This window comes from Protopterus annectens, chromosome 13.part0, assembly GCF_019279795.1.
Source record: "Protopterus annectens isolate FY-2018-M chromosome 13.part0, PAN1.0, whole genome shotgun sequence".
Taxonomy (NCBI): Eukaryota; Metazoa; Chordata; order Ceratodontiformes; family Protopteridae; genus Protopterus; species Protopterus annectens.
The window spans coordinates 510,590,765-510,614,141 of record NC_056747.1 but is presented as its reverse complement, the minus strand read 5'-3'; the positions used below and the strand labels follow the sequence as shown (position 1 = coordinate 510,614,141).

The 23,377-nt window shown below is 41.4% G+C and overlaps 1 protein-coding gene across 1 annotated transcript in view; it reads left to right on the top strand.

The window, feature by feature from the left end:
- The window catches only part of PRKRIP1 (PRKR interacting protein 1), a 353,977-nt gene that overhangs the window by 39,753 nt on the left and 290,847 nt on the right, over positions 1-23,377 (top strand). Inside the window, exon 2 of the mRNA XM_044054135.1 lies at positions 9,960-10,038. Coding sequence (XP_043910070.1) covers positions 9,960-10,038 — 79 coding nt within the window. The remainder of the gene's footprint in view (positions 1-9,959; positions 10,039-23,377) is intronic.

Below are 23,377 nucleotides of genomic sequence, written 5' to 3'. Positions count from 1 at the left end.
GCAATGTTAAGTTGTCTATCTCGCCTTCATTCTTGCTGGTTGGAAATTTGAGCCGATCCTCTGCTCAGACTTGGCCATCTTCAGTAGCTCGAGAGCTGTTTACTGGCTCGACACTATCCCTCATCCCATAATGCCTAGCGGTAGCTACCCAGATCTCATTTGCCGCTTTAGCTGTGGGGGTGTCGTTGTTCTGGCTCAGGCTCGTATATTTAACTTTTTGTGTAAACTTTTCTATAAAATTTAATTTTTTTTAGTATCTTTCTATTTAGATTAGTGATACGTGTTGTTGTAGTTTTTTCTATAGTGTCTCTTCTTTAGTAGAACTCATTTAAGTTAGAGATTTCTCCCCGCCCCTCCCCCATCCCTAGGTTAGCTGTTTAACTTGGAGGCTCTCCTATTGTCCTTTTAATTTAAAAAAAAAACCTTTATTATATCTTGGGTTTCCTTTATAGTAATGTTCTTTTTGTCTGTATTAAATTAGTCCAGTCTTCCTTTTTTGTCAGTACAGCATGTCTAAGGAAGCTAAGGTTTCTGGTTTTAAGAAGTGTGACTCATGCTGTCAGAAAATGCCTCTGACAGATGGGCACACTAGTTGCATCTATTGTTTAGGCGCTGTTCACCTGCAGGACTCTTGGACTAAAAGCATGGCAAATAGAACAAGAGTTCTGCAGGAGCATAAAAATAAACTGATTCTCAGGGGTCTGTTAAAACCCCAGGATTCACCGGCAAAGAGTTCACAGCCAGTGAAATCCCCAAAATCCACTAAGCCGTCGGCTCCACTTTCGGAGCCGACTCCGGTACAGGATTTTCCTTCAACGTCGGTTCCGGCTGGCACTGACAAGACAACCTTCCCGTCGGCTCCATCGGAAGCTTTGGAGCCGTCGCGGAGCCACAAGAGGCTGAGGTCCCCTTCCCTAGAGTCGGTGCATTCGGCTCCTCTGTCTACATTACTTCAAAGTGAGCGTAGCCACCGATCCTCTCACTGCTCTCGATCCTCTAGGTCCTCTAGGCTGTCAGATCACAATGTGGAGAGAGGAGTCAGTAGGTTGCTAAAGTCGCAGGCACTAGTTAAATTATTGTCAAGCCCTCCTCAACAGGTATCTGCTCTGTCCACTTCTCTTGATGTTCCCCCGACTCCATTGAGTTTGGAGCCGGAGTTCATTGGGGTTTGAGTAGTGGAACTGTCGGCTCCGATAACTATATCCCCTTCAGTTCCAACGTCTGCTCAGATTACCTCGGTGGTATCTTCCATTGAGGGATCTAGGCACTGGGGCTCCCTCATCAGCTCCGAGGGGGCGAGTGGCATCGGACCCTTGTCCGACCCCATTCTCCCTCTCGGAGCTTCGGCGCAGGTGAGCTCTGCTCTTACATCGGCCTTAGAGCCGTCCCCCTCGTCGCGGAGGAAGATTCCTATTTCTTCGGAACCGGAGCTTTCTCTGCCTCATGGCAGGGATGCCTTTGAGGTCATGCGGAGTGTGCTGTCCCCTGAGTCAGCTCCACTACCAGCCCCACTGGCTCCGTCCCCCATAGTGCTTGTGCCAACCTCTGCTCCTCCTCCAGACCCTAAGCGTAGGGAACCGATGCACCAGGACACCGCATTGGGTGTTTCCTCTTCTTCCGAGGCCTCCCCTGATCACTCAGAGGAGCCCCCTCAGAAGAAGTGCAAGAGGAAGCACATTGACTCCCCTGAGTCTGTCACTTCTGATACAGACTTAGATGATTTGGAAGGGTCCCCGAGATCCCACTCTGAAGATGTTTCCTTCTTGGACATCCTGGAAATGCTTAGACAGAGGGGGGACTGGAATCCCCTAGCCCCTACCGAGGATGAGTCTGTATTATTCCAGGATGCTTTCGGTTCCCGACCTTCCACCTCCTGGGTTTCTCTGCCTTTCGATCCACTTATGACAGTAGTGGCTCGAAAGGTTTGGTCAGCTCCGGATACAGTAGAACCAACTCCGAGGAGACCACGTAGTTCACTACAGCACCCCAGGATAAGCAATTCCTTTCTAAAGGTGTTCCTATTGATGCCATGGTGGTAGCAGCAGCCACCAAAAAAGAGTTAGCAGAGACCTCTTCATCTGTCCATCCCCCTAACAAGGGGTCTAGGACGATGGACAGGTACGGGAAGTGAATGTTTGCTTCAGCGACCTTCTCCATGAGATCACTGAACTACCTATGTCCTTTTACTCAACTTCAAAGTGATCTCCTTAAAGAGCTTGGAGATGCTCATCAAGATCCTACAGCTGAAGGAGTACAAGCCAAAGTAGCTTCCAAGCTAGCTACGCTTAATTCTGTAGTTAACTCCTCCATGAGGCTCATTTCCTATGCAGCCGATGGGGCGAGTAGAGCCGCGGGCATGGGTGTGGCCCTTAGGAGGCATGCGTGGATGCGGCTGTGTAACTTTGTGGAACCCTTTCGAGCATCCTTCATCAGTACCCCCTTTGATGGCTCCTTTCTTTTTGGGCCACAGGTGAAAGACATGTTGACTAGGTGTGAGCAAGAAGGCAAGACTTTCTCTGCCGTGGGAGTCCATTTTTCCACTCCCTCGAGACCTTATCCCAAAAGTCAGAAGAGTGGTAAGATGTGGTTCCGTAAATCTCAGGGAGCCTTGCCTGACACACGTAGTGATTTTTTCCTCCAGAGGCAGAGGGGGAAACAATAACAATAGATGCCGCCCTCGTGGCAGAGGGGGTCCGCAGAACCAAGGCAACAGAGAATCTTTCTCTGATGAGCCCTTTTCAGCATCCCTGAAGGGTTGCCCGGCTGCTCATCTCTTGAGGCAGTTGGGGGAAGACTTTTACTGTACCCAAAAGCCTGGCAAAATTTAACACAAGACAGATGGGTACGGTCCATTATATCTGGAGGTTACAAAATTCCCTTCCAGCAAACACCCTTACCGTCAAAGAAAATCCTTCCAGATGTTCCACCCAATCTGAAGGAGCAAGCAGTAATAGAAGTTTCAAAACTGCTAGTAAAAAAAGCCATCCAGGAAGTCCCCACAGACCAGCACGGATCCGGAACTTACTCAAGGTTCTTTTTGGTACCAAAAAAGACAGGGGACTGGAGACCGATTCTGGATCTCAGCAGACTAAACAGGTCTGTTCAAAGAACAAAGTTTGGGATGGTCACGCTACAGTCCATTCTACCCTTTCTGGGTCAGGAAAATTGGATGTGCTCGATAGATCTTCAGGACACGTATTATCATATCAAGATGGACAGGCGCTCCAGGAGATCTCTTCGCTTCCGGGTGGGGGCCAGTCATTACCAGTTCAGAGCTCTGCCCTTTGGTCTCACCACAGCCCTCAGGGTGTTCATCAAATGCATGGCAGTGGTCACAGCTCACCTGAGATAAGGATTCCAGGTGTTTCCATATCTAGTCGACTGGCTCCTCACTGCTACCACCAGACATCAACTCCTACAAGCGCGGGATTATACAATCACAATCTGCACCCAGCTAGGCATTACAATAAATTTCGAAAAATCTGCCTTGTTGCCCTTTCAATCTATCACTTACATAGGAGCAGACTTAGACACAAGTAAGTTAGAACGTATATCAGTTTGAGTAGGAGAGAGTTACTTTGGAGAAAGTGTTGTGTGATTTGGAGGTTGAGTGAGGGAGTAGGAAAGAGGACAGTGGAGGGGTAGATGTGTAACATTCTAAGGATGGAGAAAGAGGAGAGAGAAAAGGGAGAGAGCAGAGTAAGAAAGCTATTACGAGAAGGTTTAGGTGAAAAGAGAAGACAAGACATGTTCTAGAGCTGTGGAATGAGGCTAAGGAGAGTTCTGTTATGTAAGGCAGGCAGGAAAGGTGATAAGGGAAAAGTTTGTAAGCTGAAAAGGTGGAGTGGAGCGATGTAAGATGAAGTTAAAGGAGAGGGGAGGTGCATGTTAAGAAAGGAAATGATTAGATTGAAAGTTATGCACAAGAAGATGATGAGTTATGTAATAAGAGGAGAAAGTTAAGTGGATGTTAAGGGGAAGTCTAGAGGGGGGTGATTGGTCTGGTTAGTGTATAAATGTAGTGAATGCGGAGGAAGGTGGGAATGGGGGTGGGGTAAAGGAGTGGAGAGAGCCCGAGCGCAGCGAGGGTGAATGGAGCATTTAGGACCAAGACGAAAAATAGCAGGTTAACTTCAGAAACGATCAGTAGGAGGGAGAATTATAATAGGGTAAAACCCAAATCAAACTGCAGTAAAAATTTGGTCACTAAGGGAATAGTGAAGGAGTTCACAGCAATGAACTATATAATTCATAAACAACAGTTGTAATATTGTGAGCTAGCAGATAAGGTAGGAAATAATACTGCCAGAGTCTGATAACATTTGCTGTGGCTTTTGGCTTAAAGGGAAAGAGCATACCAAAATTTTAGTAGAGCAAGGGAGGAGGGGACCAAAAGAAAATGTCCCGGCTAGTGTGCACACCACAATCTTGAGAAACAAGTACAACTAAAATATAAAGGGTAGTTAAATTGGAAAGACAATCCCAAGGAAGAACACACTTTACAGTGAAGAAAGATAGCAGCTAAACTGCAGCAAAGAGAAATGATAGATGTCAGCAGGAAACACTGGTTTATTAAAGTCTGAGATGCTGAAAGTCAAAATATACTGAAATAAAAAGAGAGTAGCAATTAGTTATGGGAAAGGCTTAACTGTTAATCGTTGAGGCTCTTCTACCTCTAACCTTGGCTTACTTAAGTCTTCCATAAATATTTTGATTTGTGCTCTTTCTTAATGTCCACATTTTGTTTTTATACAAATTTCATAACATTTCCAAAATGTTTCTAATACATCTACAGTATCTGTGGTTGGTTTTTTCTCATTATTGGCTCCCCAAGTTTGACAACAATCCTTTCTACTTTCTGTAGACTAAGTTGTTGTGCTTAAAGTTTTTATGCTCTGGAGTTGCAAAAAAAGTTATTTAACAGCAACCTTTTTAAACTGAAGCATATTATCCAGATGCGCTCTTTTTATCTTCAGCATTTTGCATTTGTGCCTCTTCTTGTTTTGTGAGATTCTCCTTATTCTGCAGCAATTTAACCAAATTGGTTTTAAATACCATTTTAAATCATTTGAAATTTAAGTGTATATTTTGTTTCCATCATCATACATATATATATTTTTTTATTTTTATTATTTTATTATTTTTGTTCTTGTTCTCTCTTTTCCACTTTATTCAAAATGATGGTAATAACAATACTAACTAATTATACAATTATATAGGTTTTTAGGGTTCTTGTACACAGACCTGAAGAAGTCTAGAAGGACGAAAGCGATCTTTGTTAACAATAGGTTATGAAAATAGAAACTGATTTTTACATGCAAAATGTATATGTATATATAATTTTTGATCGCAAAATGAACTAAGGTTGATATATTTCCAGCCATGTAGTATATTGCCTTGTATAAAATCACAGACTTAATAATCTACTTAATAATTTGGTTAAATAAGATGTACCATTAAAGTACATTAGGGCTATATATTATTATGACAGCTACTAGGTAGGGCAGGACCAGCTCGAATGTCACACTGATGGGGGAAGGGATGGGAATTTAACATGTGTACCAATAACACTTTGTTTTACAGCACAATAAACCACTCCCATGCCTGATAAAAAGTGTATGTGTGTGTATATATATATATATATATATATATATATATATATATATATTTAGATAGCTTGTGAGGAAATTATTACTCTATATTTTTGTTTTACTTGGACCGCTTGTCTGTGTACTTAATAAAGGATTTTCGACTGAAACAGACTGCCTATGCTGCCTTACTTGGATTACTTTTGAATACTTAGCAATGCTATAGAATTATATATTTTCTATTATTACTTTTTGACTTGACGAGTTTATGTTCACTACTTCTACTACTATTGTCTGATCTGATTAATATACAGTGATTAACTAGAAATATATTGACTGAAAATCTTCCACACAGAGAAGTTTCTTAAACTGTTTTGTTTTTAGACCCACTACACTTTAGTGGGTTGTTTTGAGACTTCGGGATACCACGGAGATTACTTGTGTTTTAAATAGAACCTGTCCGACAAAATGAAATAGGCCATTGATGAGGGAAAGGCAGTCCATGTACAGCCCACCTTATCTGGCTAGCTGAAGGCTCCTTCAGGCATATTACACCTTTGCACTGGGTATCATTGAAAACCCATCAGCTGGGGTAAAATGTTAACCCATACATCAGCAAGATGGGCTGCAGGTAACCGGGCTGAGCGCGACAGGAACCCTACAGGGTCAGAGTTGCTGGCCATGTCAGGACTTCAAAGCCTCGTCAAAGGGCAAGTGGTGTCCCACAGGGCTTCAGGGTCCTGGGCTCCACTCTTTGCCTGGCATCTGGTACTCTTCCTCCAAGTACAAGCAAAACACAGGGAGGGTTATGGCGGAGCTGACAAAGCCCAGTAGATGACTGCAACCTTTGCCATAGTTGTAGAAAACATTAATTCGACACAGATATCCCTTCAAGGAAGTGGGTCTCAACAGAAACGATAACTGGTGCCACTGTGGTGTAGAGCCAATGGCCTCCAAAGTTAAATGCCAAAAATGCATATCATACTTCGGAAAAACAAGCCAATTACCCCTAGCTACCAAATAGGTGGGCAAATCCACCGAGCACAGAAGAAGCTATCAGGACCTTGGGGACCCAGGTTGATGTAAGGGTCTGTCATTCTGACAACCCATGTAGCTAAAGTGAAGTAGGGAAGACCTTCTACATTGCCCACCTTATCATGAAGGGATTCATTCCAGATCTAGATCAAGGGAGGCTCATAGGGTCTCCCTTACCTCATCACCTCATCAGACCAACAAATGGATTGAGTACTGGGCTAATGCCCCATTCTGGAATGTAACAACAAATGTATCTGACCTCGACATTCCAGCAGCTGGAGAGGCCACAAAAGTTCCCTCACCAAAAGGATAAAGGGTCTCAAAAATCTGTCCTATGCTGCCCGACTGAAAGAACTCCAGTTTCTATTCAGTCGCCATCAGCTATGCTCAGAGGTGACCTTTTGCCTAACATACAAGGCCATGTCAAACCCAGATTTGATGAATATGCTTCACCAAAAAAATCTAGATCCATCAGAGCCACAAGGGCATGGAGACTCCTAAACCCCATTACCTAAGCATATTAGGACGTGCTGGAGGGATAATATATTCATCACTCCAAAGACTCCCTCATGCTGTGGAACAAAAATCCCAAACAATATGTGAGGGCAGAGCACTGGCTGGCCTTGTTCAAGAGAAATCTGACCAATGGATGGGAGATCGTAGATATACCCCAGGGATTACCTCAGTGTCACTGCCTGACAGAGGCACAGCAAACAATGGGTATAGTTCCCCATACTAAAGTGGGTGGCTTGCAAGCCACAAATCCATGGCCTAGGGCTTGTAAATGCCTCGGGCAGAGATAGCCTAGTATGGAACCTTAAGTGAACCTAAGTGAAAATAGAAACTGATTTTACATGCAAAATGTATATGTATATTTATATATAATTTTTGATCAGAAATGAACCATATTGATATATTTCCAGCCAAGTGTAGTATATTGCCTTGTATAAAAATCACACAGGACTTAATAATCTACTCTAATAATTTGTTTTAAATAAGATGTACCATTAAAGTACATTAGGGCTTATATATTTTCATTATGACAGCTACCAGGTAGGGCAGGACCAGCCTCGAATGTCACACTGATGGGGAAGGGATGCGGAATTTAACATGTGTACCAATAACACTTTGTTTTACAGCACAATAAACCATCTCTACGCCTGATAAAAAGTATGTGTGTATGTATGTATATATATATATATATATATATATATATATATATATATATATATATATATATATATATATATTTAGATAGCTTGTGAGGAAATTATTACTGTATATTTTTGTTTTACTTGATCAGCTTTGTCTGTGTAATTTACTAAAGGATTTTCACTGGAAGACTGCCTATGCTGCCTTGCTTGGATTACTTTTGGAATACTTAGCAATGCTATAGAATTATATATTTTCTATTATTACTTTTGACTTGATCTATTTATGTTCACTACTTCTACTACTATTGTCTGATCTGATTAATATTCAGTGATTAACTAGAAATATATTGACTGAAAATCTTCCACACAGAGAAGTTTCTAAACTGTTTTATTTTAGACCCAATTACACTTAGTGGGTTGTTTTGAGACTTGGGATACTAATGGAGATTACTTTGTTTTAAATAGAACCTGTCCCACAAAACAAATGAGCTGCAAGATCCTTAAATGAAGACATCACAATGATCTAAAGAAATTCTGGAAATAGATGAGAAACAAAGTAATTGGACATTTATCAGTCTGGAAAAGGTTACAAAGCTGCCAAAGCTTTAGGACCTGGCATTCACTTATCAGAAAGCCATTATCCACAAAATGGAGAAAACCTTGGAGCAGTGGTGAACCTTCCCATGAGTGGGGCCAGCCTACAAAAATTACTTCCTTAAGAGTGCAGCAACGACTCATCCAAGAGGCTGTTCCGTTAACATCTAAAGAACTGCAGGCCTCATTTGCCTCAGTTAAGGTCAGTGTTCATGACTCAACCATAAAAAATGAGACTGGGCAAAAATGGCATGCATGGCAGAGTTCCAAGGCGAAAACCACTGCTGACCAAAAAGAACATAAAGGCTCATCTCATTTTTGCTAAAAAGTATCTGATGATTCCTTAGACTTTTGGGAAAATATTCTGTGGACTGATGAAACAAAAGTTGAACTTTTGGGGAGGTGTGCATCCCATTACATCTGGTGCAAAAGTAACAGCATTTCAGAAAAAGAGCATCATGCCAACAGTCAAACATTTTGGTGGTAGTGGGATGGTTTGGGGCTGCTTTGCTGCTTCTGGACCTGGACGACTTGTTGTGATTGATAGGAATCATGAATTCTCCTCTACCAAAAAATGCTGGAAGGAGGTCCGCTATTGCTTTGTGACCTCAAGCTGAAGGCTTACTTGTCTCCAGCAGGACAATGATCCAAAATGAACCCACAAGTCCAATTCCTCTGGAATGACTTAAAAACAAAATTAAAGCTTTGGAGTGGTCTTAGTCAAAGTCCTGGAGTTGAATCTAATTGAGATGATGTGGCATGACCTTTTGTACATGTTCATGCTGGGGAAGCCCTCCAATATGGCTGGAATTAAAGCAATTCTGCAAAGAAGAGTGCTAAAAATTCTCAACAGCGTGGAAATATTCCCTTGCCAGTTATTGTAAACGGGCCAATTGCAGTTGTTGCTGCTAAGGGTGGTACAACCAGATATTAGGTTGGGGCAATTACTTTTCACATAGGGCCATGTGGGGTTTGATCCTTTTTTCCCAGAATAAATAAAATCATCACTTAAAAACTGCATTTTGTGTTTACTTGGGTCATCTTTGTCTAATATTTACATTTGTTGGATGATCTGAAACATTCAAGTGTGACAAATATGTAAAAAAATAAAAAATCAGGAAGGCAAATACTTTATTATTGCACTGTATAATAGTTAGCTGGTCTTGTTGTTCATTAAGCCACGTTTTTGTTGCTGTGCGACTGTTAAGCACATATAAAATGAGTTTTTGTCTTATTTCTTTAATCCAAGCTAATAGGATTTCTGAAATGTCAGGGCTGTGAAGGTTGAATGTTACGCCAGGACTCTGAGGAGACTGGCGACCTTCTGAGTCCCGTTAATGTCCTGGCCTAGATGGAGCATATTCTTATTGCTAGCGTAAACATTAAGGTCTAGTGCCAGGTCATATAAGGACTTGTGTCTGTAGGAGTTTATTGAAGGATTGTTTAGTGTCTTTAAGTATACACATATACTTCTTATATCGAAAGTAACCTTACCTTGCTGTGTTGCAACGAAGTAAGCAGAAAGTTACTCAATAACAAAAAGAAAAAAAAATGATCTTGTTCTTTTTTATCTCTTATAATTTTACAGGACAAACCAGTACCTATTCCTGATGGGCCAAAAGAATGGGTGTTGAGACCTCCTCCAGAATTTGTGAGAGATGTTATGGGTCAGTAAAACTTCAGATTTTTCTTTTTATGCCATAATACTTTGAATAGCTTCTGCATAATTCATTGCTAAATAAAACTGACAAAAATGTAGGTTCCCTATTATGTGATTTGAAGACACTGTTCTTCAAACGCGTAATAGTTAACAGAAAACACGTGAATGGCCAAGTATGCAAATTTTTTATCCTAGGGAAAAAATTCAGTTGGCCTTTCTTGCGGTTTGCCTGTTCCCAGACATTGAGCGTTTTCGGAGTTGGTATATTTAGTTAGGGAGTGTGTGGGGGGGGGGCTGCAGCCCCCCCACACTGAGGGATGTGATGGGCAAAGCCCCCCACTTGATTAGGATTGGGAAGTGTGTTTCGTTGGTTTACGGCCTTGCAAATTTTTTCCCTAGGAAAAAATTTGCGGATGTGGCCATTCACGGTTATATGTTTTCGATATTTTAGGTTTGACTAGTACACATTCGAAGAACAGTGTCTTCGATCGTGTAATATAGACCCAGAATTTACTTACCGAGCATGTATACTCATGATTTATTTATTCTCCATGTAAGGCAGGCTGCATTCATTCTGTAATAAGCAAGCTGTGTAACATTACAATAGCACTAGCTTTGAATTGTTGAGTCATCTGTCCAGTTTGTAGCTACTTGTTCTCGGTTTCTCTTAACTGTCCCATGTACCTGTCTATTGAAGTACTTTGTTATAAGGCTAATGTCCTGGGATGTCCTGGGAAGTGTTTTTTTTTTTTCTTTGTACCCCTAAATTTGGTTTTAGGTAAAGAATTTAAAAATTTGTTTTAAAAGGAGGAAAAAAGGGAGATAGCCTAGTATGAACCTATGAACCTATGAAAATAGAAACTGATTTTTACATGCAAAATGTATATGTATATATAATTTTTGATCAAAATGAACTAAGGTTGATATATTTCCAGCCATGTAGTATATTGCCTTGTATAAAATCACAGACTTAATAATCTACTTAATAATTTGGTTAAATAAGATGTACCATTAAAGTACATTAGGGCTATATATTATTATGACAGCTACTAGGTAGGGCAGGACCAGCTCGAATGTCACACTGATGGGGGAAGGGATGGGAATTTAACATGTGTACCAATAACACTTTGTTTTACAGCACAATAAACCACTCCCATGCCTGATAAAAAGTGTATGTGTGTGTATATATATATATATATATATATATATATATATATATATATTTAGAAAGCTTGTGAGGAAATTATTACTCTATATTTTTGTTTTACTTGGATCGCTTGTCTGTGTACTTAATAAAGGATTTTCGACTGGAAACAGACTGCCTATGCTGCCTTGCTTGGATTACTTTTGAATACTTAGCAATGCTATAGAATTATATATTTTCTATTATTACTTTTTGACTTGACGAGTTTATGTTCACTACTTCTACTACTATTGTCTGATCTGATTAATATTCAGTGATTAACTAGAAATATATTGACTGAAAATCTTCCACACAGAGAAGTTTCTTAAACTGTTTTGTTTTTAGACCCACTACACTTTAGTGGGTTGTTTTGAGACTTCGGGGATACCACGGAGATTACTTGTGTTTTAAATAGAACCTGTCCGACAAAATGAAATAGGCCAAAAGATCCCAAAATGAAGACATCATGCCACGATCTAAAGAAATTCTGGAACATATGAGAAACAAAGTAATTGACATTTATCAGTCTGGAAAAGGTTACAAAGCCGTTTTGTAAAGCTTTAGGACTCCAGTGACCCACGATCAGAGCCATTATCCACAAATGGAGAAAACCTGGAGCAGTGGTGAACCTTCCCATGAGTGGCCAGCTTACAAAAATTACCCCAAGAGTGCAGCAACGACTCATCCAAGAGGTCACAAAAAACCCAGAACAACATCTAAAGAACTGCAGGCCTCATTTGCCTCAGTTAAGGTCAGTGTTCATGACTCAAACATAATAAATGAGACTGGGCAAAAATGGCATGCATGGCAGAGTTCCAAGGCGAAAACCACTGCTGACCAAAAAGAACATAAAGGCTCATCTCATTTTTGCTAAAAAAGCATCTTGATGATTCCTTAGACTTTTGGGAAAATATTCTGTGGACTGATGAAACAAAAGTTGAACTTTTTGGGAGGTGTGCATCCCGTTACATCTGGTGCAAAAGTAACATAGCATTTCAGAAAAAGAACATCATGCCAACAGTCAAACATTTTGGTGGTAGTGGGATGGTTTGGGGCTGCTTTGCTGCTTCTGGACCTGGACGACTTGCTGTGATTGATAGAATCATGAATTCTCCTCTCTACCAAAAAATGCTGAAGGAGAATGTCCGGCTATCGCTTTGTGACCTCAAGCTGAAGCGCACTTGGGTTCTGCAGCAGGACAATGATCCAAAACAAACCCACAAGTCCACCTCTGAATGACTTAAAAACAAAATTAAAGCTTTGGAGTGGTCTAGTCAAAGTCCGGAGTTGAATCTAATTGAGATGATGTGGCATGACCTTAAAAAGGCGGTTCATGCTAGGAAGCCCTCCAGTATGGTTGAATTAAAACAATTCTGCAAAGAAGAGTGCGTCAAAATTCCTCAACAGCGATGTGAAATATTCCTTGCCAGTTATTGCAAACGCTTGATTGCAGTTGTTGCTGCTAAGGGTGGTACAACCAGATATTAGGGTTAGGGGGCAATTACTTTTTCACATAGGGCCATGTAAGTTTGGATCCTTTTTTTCCGTAATAAATAAAATCATCACTTAAAACTGCATTTTGTGTTTACTTGGGTTAACTTTGTCTAATATTTACATTTGTTTGATGATCTGAAACATTCAAGTGTGACAAATATGCAAAAAAATAAGAAATCAGGAAGGGGCAAATACTTTTATTATTGCACTGTATAATAGGTTAGCTGTCTTGTTGTTCATTAAGCCACGTTTTTGTTGCTGTGTATGACTGTTGCTACATATAAATGAGTTTTGTCTTATTTTTAATCCAAGCTAATAGGATTTCTGAAATGTCAGCTGTAAAGGTTGAATGCCATGCCAGGACTCTGAGGTGACTGGCGCACCTTCCTGAGTCCTGTTAATGTCCGTCTAGATGGAGGCATATTCTTATTGCTAGCGTAAACATTAAGGTCTAGTGCCAGGTCATATAAGGACTTGTGTCTGTAGGAGTTTATTGAAGGATTGTTTAGTGTCTTTAAGTATACACGTATACTTCTTATACGAGTAACCTTACCTTGCTGTGTTGCAACGAAGTAAGCAGAAAGTTACTCAATAACAAAAAGAAAAAAAAATGATCTTTTTCTTTTTTATCTCTAATAATTTTACAGGACAAACCAGTACCTATTCCTGATGGGCCAAAAGAATGGGTGTTGAGACCTCCTCCAGAATTTGTGAGAGATGTTATGGGTCAGTAAAACTTCAGATTTTTCTTTTTATGCCATAATACTTTGAATAGCTTCTGCATAATTCATTGCTAAATAAAACTGACAAAAATGTAGGTTCCCTATTATGTGATTTGAAGACACTGTTCTTCAAACGCGTAATAGTTGAACAGAAAACACAACCGTGAATGGCCAAGTATGCAAATTTTTTATCCTAGGGAAAAAATTCAGTTGGCCTTTCTTGCGGTTTGCCTGTTCCCAGACATTGAGCGTTTTCGGAGTTGGTATATTTAGTTAGGGAGTGTGGGGGGGGGGGGCTGCAGCCCCCCCACACTGAGGGATGTGATGGGCAAAGCCCCCCACTTGATTAGGATTGGGAAGTGTGTTTCGTTGGTTTACGGCCTTGCAAATTTTTTCCCTAGGAAAAAATTTGCGGATGTGGCCATTCACGGTTATATGTTTTCGATATTTTAGGTTTGACTAGTACACATTCGAAGAACAGTGTCTTCGATCGTGTAATATAGACCCAGAATTTACTTACCGAGCATGTATACTCATGATTTATTTATTCTCCATGTAAGGCAGGCTGCATTCATTCTGTAATAAGCAAGCTGTGTAACATTACAATAGCACTAGCTTTGAATTGTTGAGTCATCTGTCCAGTTTGTAGCTACTTGTTCTCGGTTTCTCTTAACTGTCCCATGTACCTGTCTATTGAAGTACTTTGTTATAAGGCTAATGTCCTGGGATGTCCTGGGAAGTGTTTTTTTTTTTTTTCTTTGTACCCCTAAATTTGGTTTTAGGTAAAGAATAGTTGTAAAGAGGAGAGGCATTATGTTTTTTTGCAGATACTGAGTGTAGGAACCACCATGGTTATCCGTGTTACCTAGCATATGGGATGAACCACAACAGCATGTTAGTTCCTTAGTCCACATGCTCTAGCCTACTTGAAGGGCATAATAAGTTCCTCTTTAAAAGGACACACTAGGATTACTAAAATCAGTTTCTTTGTTTACATGTTAGTGCTGTGCAAGTCACAGGTTCACACAGAGACCGGGTTTTCAGAGAAGCTTGTTAGCATATTGCAGGTCAGATTATACAAACTTCAGCTGGGGTGGATTGTAATAGGAAGAGCTAAGAGTTTATGGTTTGTCCTTTTGTATTTTCCTTCTGTAACTCATGGGCTAGTAAATTAGTTAAATTTATGGTTTTCACTCAGCCAGAGATGGTATCTAGTCACATTCAGAGCTGTAGCTCTGCACCACTGAAATTATAAAATTGTATCTTTAGTAAAACTGTGTGGAATGATTATCCCAGCCTAGGCAATTGTAATTTTGTTTTTGTTTCATGCTTGTTGCTACATGCTTTTTCCCATTCACTGGTAATTATTGTTCATATGGTCTGCATGGGGATTGCTTATTAGTGCATGTACTTATGCAGACGTACCTTTTTAATCAGGTTCCATCATTTCACAGGACAGCATTGCTTTGGACAGTTGTATCTTGCAAATAAACCCATTGAGTTGCAGATGTTCTAATATTCTAGAATAATAATTTCACTTTTCAAGTAACAAGTCAGACAACTTTGTAACTGAATCTTGTACTGAGTACTAAAAGTATTCTCCCATTAGCTGACACCCTTCAGGAATTGCACAGTAACTGTGTAATATTGATTCCATCCAACTGATTGGAACCTATTAATTTATTTTCTTTTTTCTTCCCTGCATTGTGGCAAAATGTTAGGAGATTTTACTCCTTTCCTGAATATTTGACTGCAGTAGAGTTACACTGATTGCAGCAAATGCAGTCTCTATATTTCCCAATATTTTGCAATGTATCTACATATGTATGTATGCATGCAATATATAATGTTAAGTTTGTATTCTTGTGGGTGTAAAACCACAGCCTTGGTATGTCTTTCAGACAGGCTTGCAGTTCAAGGCATGCTTGAATGTCTATCAAAAATTGTATATGCTGGATATATGATAATGCACATCTTTAATTAAAACTACATATGCAGTGCACATAATTATCTTAGTGGTGTACTTCACTGTTACTATTGGAATTCTCATAATTTTTCCGTAAGGGACCCCTGTTGTGACTTGAGATGGCTGTGTTGACTAGAAACTTATCCCCTTATCAGGATAGAATTACATAATGACGCACACATTTATTTATTTTTATTGTGTGTTTATCATGTATATTGCATTCGTTGTTTAAAATGTATTTGCTGTATATTTTTGTTTTTACATATACACATATATTTGTGTGTTTACATATATGTACATAATATATGTGCTAGTCTTTCTCTGTATTTGTGTGTATGTATGCAGATGTACACTGGCATACAGGAGATATTTTGACCAAGGTGAATGTATAACTGCTTCTACTAACAGCATCCATGTCCGTGACCCTTTATTGCTAGTTTTACAAGTAACCATCATTTCCATGTCGTATATGCCAGTTGACAAAACTGTTAATAGCTTGACTCCAGTAACTTGAGTATTCTTGCCTTCAGTTATCTAAATTTTTAGAGGTGCTGATCTTGTGTGTTGGCACATACTCAGACTACACTGAATTTCTTTTCAGTACAACTGTTGCCATATCCCTAAGAATTTGGTGGTAGAAGTGGGTGGGGTATTTCAGAGGAAGCAAGCTCACCAGTAGGTGGCCAAGAGTAATTACATGACAGTAATCTGCCATTACAGAGTTGGAGTTCTTCCTGGGTATACAAACAGAAGGCAAACAAGGAACTTCCAACTCACTTGTATAGTTCAGGCAAGGAGCAATCCGCAAAAGGGGTGAGGTATAGAATAATGGTACATTTTTACACTGTTTTCACGGTGGGCTTAATTCAAGACAGTGGCACTGGAAACAGCACTAGTGATGGTACAAATTCATTCACAGTATTGGTGGGCATCTGAGAATAACGGCTAATAAACAACACCATCAGTACCGGTAATTAGGTGGTTTACAAAAGGACACTACAGCAGTTTAGAGACCCTAGGAATGTGCAAGGTTGTCCAATGCTATGAATCATAGCAGTAAAATGATAGAGGGCACACATGCTGGTAATGTTAGAGGCAGATTAAAGCAAGTTGAAGGCCGCATTACACCTGGCAAGTCATCAGCTGGCTGCACAAGGCCATGGAATGGCAGAGCAAGCCATATGGGACAAGCTCTCAAAGGTATGTCATCAGTAATACAAGAGATTGTTTTTAATACCCTGCTGTTCAACAGCATTATGTGGAGCATTTAGTTGATCAGAATCATTAGCGTAGTCAGGGTGGGGTGATAGGGGGAACTGCCCTGGTCACAGTCAGCAGTTCTGGATCTCTATGCATTTCTGGTCAGACTTAAACATTGCATCTCTCTGTGTGGTCTAAACTGTAGCAACTGCTTACTACATTTTAGCAAGCAGTCTGATACAGTTTAAAAAAAAGAGTTTTTTTTTTTTTTTTTTTTCCTATAAATATGTGGAAAGAGGTTTGGGAGCAGGATACAGAAATGAGACCTAAATGGCTGGGACAGGAGGGGGCATGTTGTGCAGCTGGCCACCTAGTAGGTGCACCAGTCGAAGGAAGAGATAGGGTTGTGGATCTGACTGAGATTAGTTAATGTACCCATTGCTTTATTGCAGTAAAGTGTATTTTTTTTTATTTTTTTTTTCTGTTCTTCACTTGAACACAGGGCATTGTTCGAGCCATTTACACTTCTGATCAGAAGAAGTACATTCTAATAATAAATAGGAACAGCTATGACCAGTCAAGAGGTGTAGAACCAATGGCCGTCTCTAGCCACAGAGGCAATAGAATGGAATGTAGTACAATGTCTACAACTTTACCAAACACTGTACCTTCCAATACAGAATTCCAGTCACACAATTTCTTCATAGACTGGTACTTGGGAAGGAGTAGTTTTCTGCCATGAGAAGGGTATACTGCTTGCTAGCTTCAGGTGAGGGCTGTATTGAAGAAAACAGTAGAGTGATGTAGTTTGGACCCCAAAAATATACCCCATGCTCAGATTCCACACTGATTTAGCATAGCGGTAGCTTCTCATGCACAATGGGCAAGTGCATCATGGGAGAACATTTAGAAAGGTGGAAGTCCAATACTTATGAAAGATAGGAATGTTACAACAGGTTATTTTTCAACTACCATTCTTGTCCTTTGTTTTGCAGAACCTGGGTGTTAGTTGTAAGACGCACGCTGCACCTTCCTACAGTACCTTTTTTGACTGGAGCTTCCTACATATATGATTTCCTGGTACTTTGCTGGTGCTTTTCCATGTGAATAGAAACATCTGTCTTGTGTATCACCTTCTGGAACATGCTGACATTACCCGAGATGTATTGTAGTAGAAAAGGATTTGTGGTAAAGCCCAAATGATTATGTTTACACAGAGACCACAAAGTTTGCTGAACTAATACACCCTTCCATAATCCTTACTGTTAACTTCTGTTCATAGTGATTCTTGTATCATGAGTCCAACTAGTGTTTTTGATATGTGCAGTTCTTGCTCTGCATGCCGTTCTTCAGCAGAGAGAGTGCTGTCCATTAGGGTACATGGCCCATTCCACCCTGACTGACCACCTCCAGCTATGTAAAAGGCACACCAAAGGCTGTAATCTTTTATAGACAGAACATGCTGGCACAACAGATTCCTATCCCAAGAAATCCAATACTTACTGAAAAAAGCTTTCTGTGTATGTCAAACAGTTGTACACATGGACTTGATTCAAAAAAATTCTGGATGAATAGCTGTGAAGTCATAAATCATCTATGGGGTATGGTATACCTTCATATGTGTGAAGGAACATTTCCGAATGTGCTGAACCGCGAACCGTTTAGCTAACTTCCGTCACGCTGACTTCCCTAAACATCATAAAAATATTTAAATTCGACATTCCCGATCGCTCCACTGCCGAAACAAGTGCTACAGTGGGTCAAAAAGGGGGAGAGGTTTTGTAATTCGGCACTTTGGTTTTCACGATTTTCGAATTTTGCGGTTCGCAGTTCGTGGCAGCAGCATCGAAGATGTGCCCTTCAAACTTTTATGAAGGTATATCATGGGGTATATATCATGGCGCTCCTTGATCATACTGTTTAACTCGCTCAACAGTTCTTGGGCTTGGCTATCTATGGTCTTTTGAACTGCATGCTTAGTATATACAAAGGGTCTCAAACTCATAAGACCACTGGTGGTTTGAGGCCAGCAAACTCGGATAAGGGACACCATCTCAAAGACAAAAAGGAATGTAGGTAGCATAGCTAGAAAAGTAGTTTAGTCATTTCCCTCATCTATAATTATGTTGGTTTGAGGCTTGCTTGAAGTCCAAGGGCCATGAGTTTGAGATCTCTTGTATATACCTATATATTTGATCCAGGTAATGACTGTAGCACAGTTTACACATTGTCTAGAAAGCATTTTTATTATATAAATAAAAGTAAGAACTTATTTCTGGGCAGCCTCGGTGGTACAGCGGTCAGCATTGTTGCTTCACAGCAAGAAGTTCTTCAGTTTGATTTTCAGCTGGGATACCTTCTCTGCAGAGTCCGCATGTCCTCCCTGCGGTTGCGTGGGTTTTCTCTGGGTGCTCTTGTTTCCTCCCAAATTCCAAAGACATGCAGTAGGTGCGTGTCTGTGTGCGTGTCTGTGTGCGTGTCTGTGTGCGTGTCTGTGTGCGTGTGTCTGTGTGTGCTGCTGTGTGTCTGTGTCTGTGTGTCTGTGTCTCTGTGTGTGTGTGTGTTACAGATGAACTACAGTAGCAGGGCTAGCTACCTGGTAGTGTAAACCTTGGCTCGAGAAGATTCACTGTTGAAAGTGACTCTCCGTCCCCATGTGCAAAATGGGGAAAAAAGGGGTTGAGGATGGATGAATGAATGGAAAGTAAGAACTTGATCTTAAACATTGTTTTAGTTTGTTGTGTCACAAGTAGGGGTTGTAAAGTTATTCCAAAGCATGGGTCCTGGTGTAGAACCTGCCCGTTCACAAGTGTTCAGAAATAAGTAGGGCATTGTAAATGTCCAGTTTGTTTTACCACATAAAACAAAGTTCATCTCTGTCCATTTTCAAGCGCAGCTTAGCTCTATGGATAGGAAATGGAAAATTTACCTCAGGACTGCCCTCTGTACTAATGGACAGATGCAACTTCTAAATGCTGTATCCCATGTTCCCCTCCAATTACCTATGGTATGATCCTAGTTATTGTCATTAGAGGTGTAATTTATTATTGTCGACCATGGGATGGGTAAGGCCAGTCTGTAACTAAATGGGATAGATTATTTCAAGTGTAAAAAGGGACGCTTTTGTTTAATATGCTTACAGAGTAGCATACAATATTTTAATCTCTTATTTTGGACTGCTGTTTGCAGTTTTAATGCAAACCTGTTTGTTTCTGAAAGCATGCTGTGGCCAGTATTACTTAATTTTTCTTGTTTGTTTTTCTCCTGCAGCCCCTGTGGCTTTGTATAGAAATAACCGATGACGTGGGTGTGGTGTATTGAAGATTTACTCATGGTTGGTGTGGTTTAATCCTGCTCTGACAGCATCACACAATCACCCAAGAATCCCTCCACTCCATTGAAAGATGGCTTACTTCGTACCACCTTCCCTGAATAATACTACTATGTCATCTGAACCCCACGCCAAACTCTTAGGTGTTATAATACATGACCATCTCAGATTCGACCTACACACTCAGCAGTGCATAAGACTCATCAAAAATTAGGTCTGCTTTATAGACATAATAAATACTTTACAAATGCCTTCAGAGACTTCCTTGCACAAGCCGTTCTACTCTCCATTCTGCTCTATGCTGCCTCTATTCTCACACACCTCCAAATATTGTTACTAAACTCGAACTTGCCTATAACAAAATAGCTCGATTTGCTTACAACCTATCTTACCTAATCCACCATTGCATCGCACTAAAATTTGCAGTGGCTGGAATTTAATTATCAAATCCTAATACCACAACTTCTCTTGGCTCATTCAGTTCTACATGAACCTTCTTCCTGATCTTCTCTCTCCACTCTCATCCAGCCTTATACTCCCAAACGCTCCCTCCTCCGCAGCTCGCAACAGAACCTTCTCCAAGTATATAGGCCCAATAAAAATATTGGAAAAGTACATCTGATGTTGTAAATCTTCATTCATTCCTTACTGTTAGGACTTCAGTTCCATCCTTGAAACAGACACTGCCTTTACCAAACTCGTGCCAGCCAAAAACTCTCAGCTAAGTCCTACTCACAGTGCCCCTCTCATAGTCTTGTTAGATCTCGTTTGCCACGTTCCTCTTCAGACGTGCCAAGCCTCTCAAGCCAAGTGTAGTGTTTTTGTGGTTATCAATATAATTGCCTTTTAGTCAGTTTTTTGTTTTCAGCCTTTCTCCACGTCTTCAATCCCTTATACTTTCTTACCAAAAATCTACCCTCTACCTTTGGTAGTTCTTTACGTACCATCTCTCCAACCTTTGGTAGGCTCTTTCCTTTACCACTTGTGGTTTTTCTTAGTACCATTGTTGGTACTGTTTAAAAAAAAAAAAAAAAATCCTCTTCTACTTACTATAACTCTACTGTTTTTGTTAAGTGGTGATTTTGGTAATTTAGTTTTCTGTGCGTTTTTCATGATGTCCGATAAAACTAAACTGGGTTTTAAGCAGTGTGATAAGTGTGGGCATAAGATGCCCAACTCAGACTGTCACGTCTGATGTTTGTTTGGGCATTGACCATATTAATGTGTCTTGTGATATCTGCTCTGGCTTCAGCAACCGTACATTAGCTGAATGCAAGAACAAACCCCTCTTAAATATTATGTTGAAAACACCATTCTCAGAGGGTCTTTCTGGGACAGAGGTCTCACCACCACCTCCTAATCGTAAGGCTGGTAAGAAACAAAGAAAAACTGAGTCATTCGGTACCAACATCTCTGTCCTCTTCGGAACAGAGTCGACACCAGACTACTTTGGTGCCGACGGAACAGACCGCTTCAGCACCGACGTCTCTGCCTCCTCCCTCTGTGCCGACCTTGGTCTTATCACAGGCTACTACTCCCGTACCAGCATCTGTGCCATCCCCGGCCACAGTACTGATGTCTTACTCTGCTCCGCCTATGATGACATCTGTGGTCCCAAAGATTGAGCACCTCGCCAGAACAAGGTATTACCCATCTTATGACTATTTTTTGGGACAACAGTTTAGCCCTTTTATCGAAAGGCCTGAATCTCCATAAGCAGCGTCCATCAGATCCACCAGAAGTCTCTCGGAACAGGATGTAGTGAGGGTTGTGAACCAGCTTTTGGCAGCTAGAGGCTTACCGACCCCGACTAGGTCTTCCCTCCCTCTTGGAACGGAAGCTCTCCTAGCATATTCACCTGTTTATCCTCCTCCAACCTCCTCCCAGGTTTCGAAGATTTCATTACCGATGTCCATCCCAGTGCACTCTGTCTCGGCGCCGTCAGTAGAGGCTTCCCTGTTGGTTCAGATTACTCTTAGTGCCACTGCCCCTTTGAAACTGATGCACCTTCAGAGCAGTGATTGGGCTGTCAACAACGTGACTCTTAGTTCGGTGCATATTTTTTTCTATGGCGCCATCTACGATTCCGGCTCTGGAAGCTACCGGTCCTCTCTCAGCTCCTTGCCTGGAGGTGGGCTCAGTACTGTGTGAACCCAGTTCCGAAGTCCTCCTCCTTGGTTCTGGGCTCCCATCCCTCTTCCGGCGGGCTTGGTTTCCAAGTGATGGAGAGCATCCTCGCTTCTACAGGCTCTCAGTTGGTACCATTAGCATCGGAACCAGAACCCCCCTCTAGCGTACAGCTGTCCCAAGGCCCTACTCTAGGATCTCTGGCATGGGAGCCGCAAGACCTCCCCTCGAAGGGAACCCTTTCTCTGGAGTCATCCTCAGAAGACCCCACTGGGGAATCACCCCGGACGAAACTTTGCAAGAGGAAGCATCTTGATTCCCCTGAGGAATCCATTACCAAAGACACCGGTTACAATGAGGGAGAAGAGTCCCCACGGTCTCCCACGGAAGACGTCTCATTTGGAGACATTCTCGAGATCCTCAAACAGAGGGGCGATTGGAAATCCTCCAACCCTTCTTCAGAGGAATCTGTGTTCTTGCAGGCTTTCCATGCCTGACCATCTACTTCCAGCGTGACCACACCTGCAGATGAGCTCATTAGGCTTATTGTGCAGCATGCCTGGAAGGCCCCGGACAACATAGAACCTGTTCCCCAGAGGCCTGATAAAATTTTGTCCACACCTGAAGACCAACCCAACTGGTCCAAGCAGCTGTTAGTAGATTCCATGGTCATGGCGGCAGCCACTAAGAGGGAACTGTCAGAAGATAGTTCCACTGTTCATCCCCCAAACTGGGAGTCTCTGGATATGGACAGACTGGGGAGGCAGACCTTTGCTTCAGTGACCTTTGCCATTCAACCAGTGAATTACCTGGCACACTTTGCTCATCTCCATAGAGGCCTAATTTCAGAAATGTCTGCCTCTTTGGCAGGGGTACTGCCTGAGCAGGTACGTGATATGGTTGCCTCACAGCTAGCTACCCTAGAATCCATCTTGAACTCCTTTATGTGCTTGATTTCTCACTCCACTGAGGGAGCGGCTTGAGCAGCCGCATCAGGCATCCTCATGAGACGGCATGCTTGGGATGCATTTGTGTGACTTTGCAGACTCTTTCAAATCTTCCTTTGTTAACGCTCCTGTTGATGATTCTTCCCTCTTTGGCCCAAAAGTAAGAGACACACTATCATGCAGTAAGAAAGACTGAAAGACCTTGTTTACCATGGGCATACATTTTTCCACCCCCTAGAGATCCTACTCCAGGAATCTGAGGGGAGGAAAACTGTGTTTCAAGAAGTCCCAGGGATCTTGTGACACTCGTGCCGAGCATTCCCCCCAGGGCAGAGGAGGCAGCTCCTCTGTAAGACATCCCTTTCGGGGCAGAGGG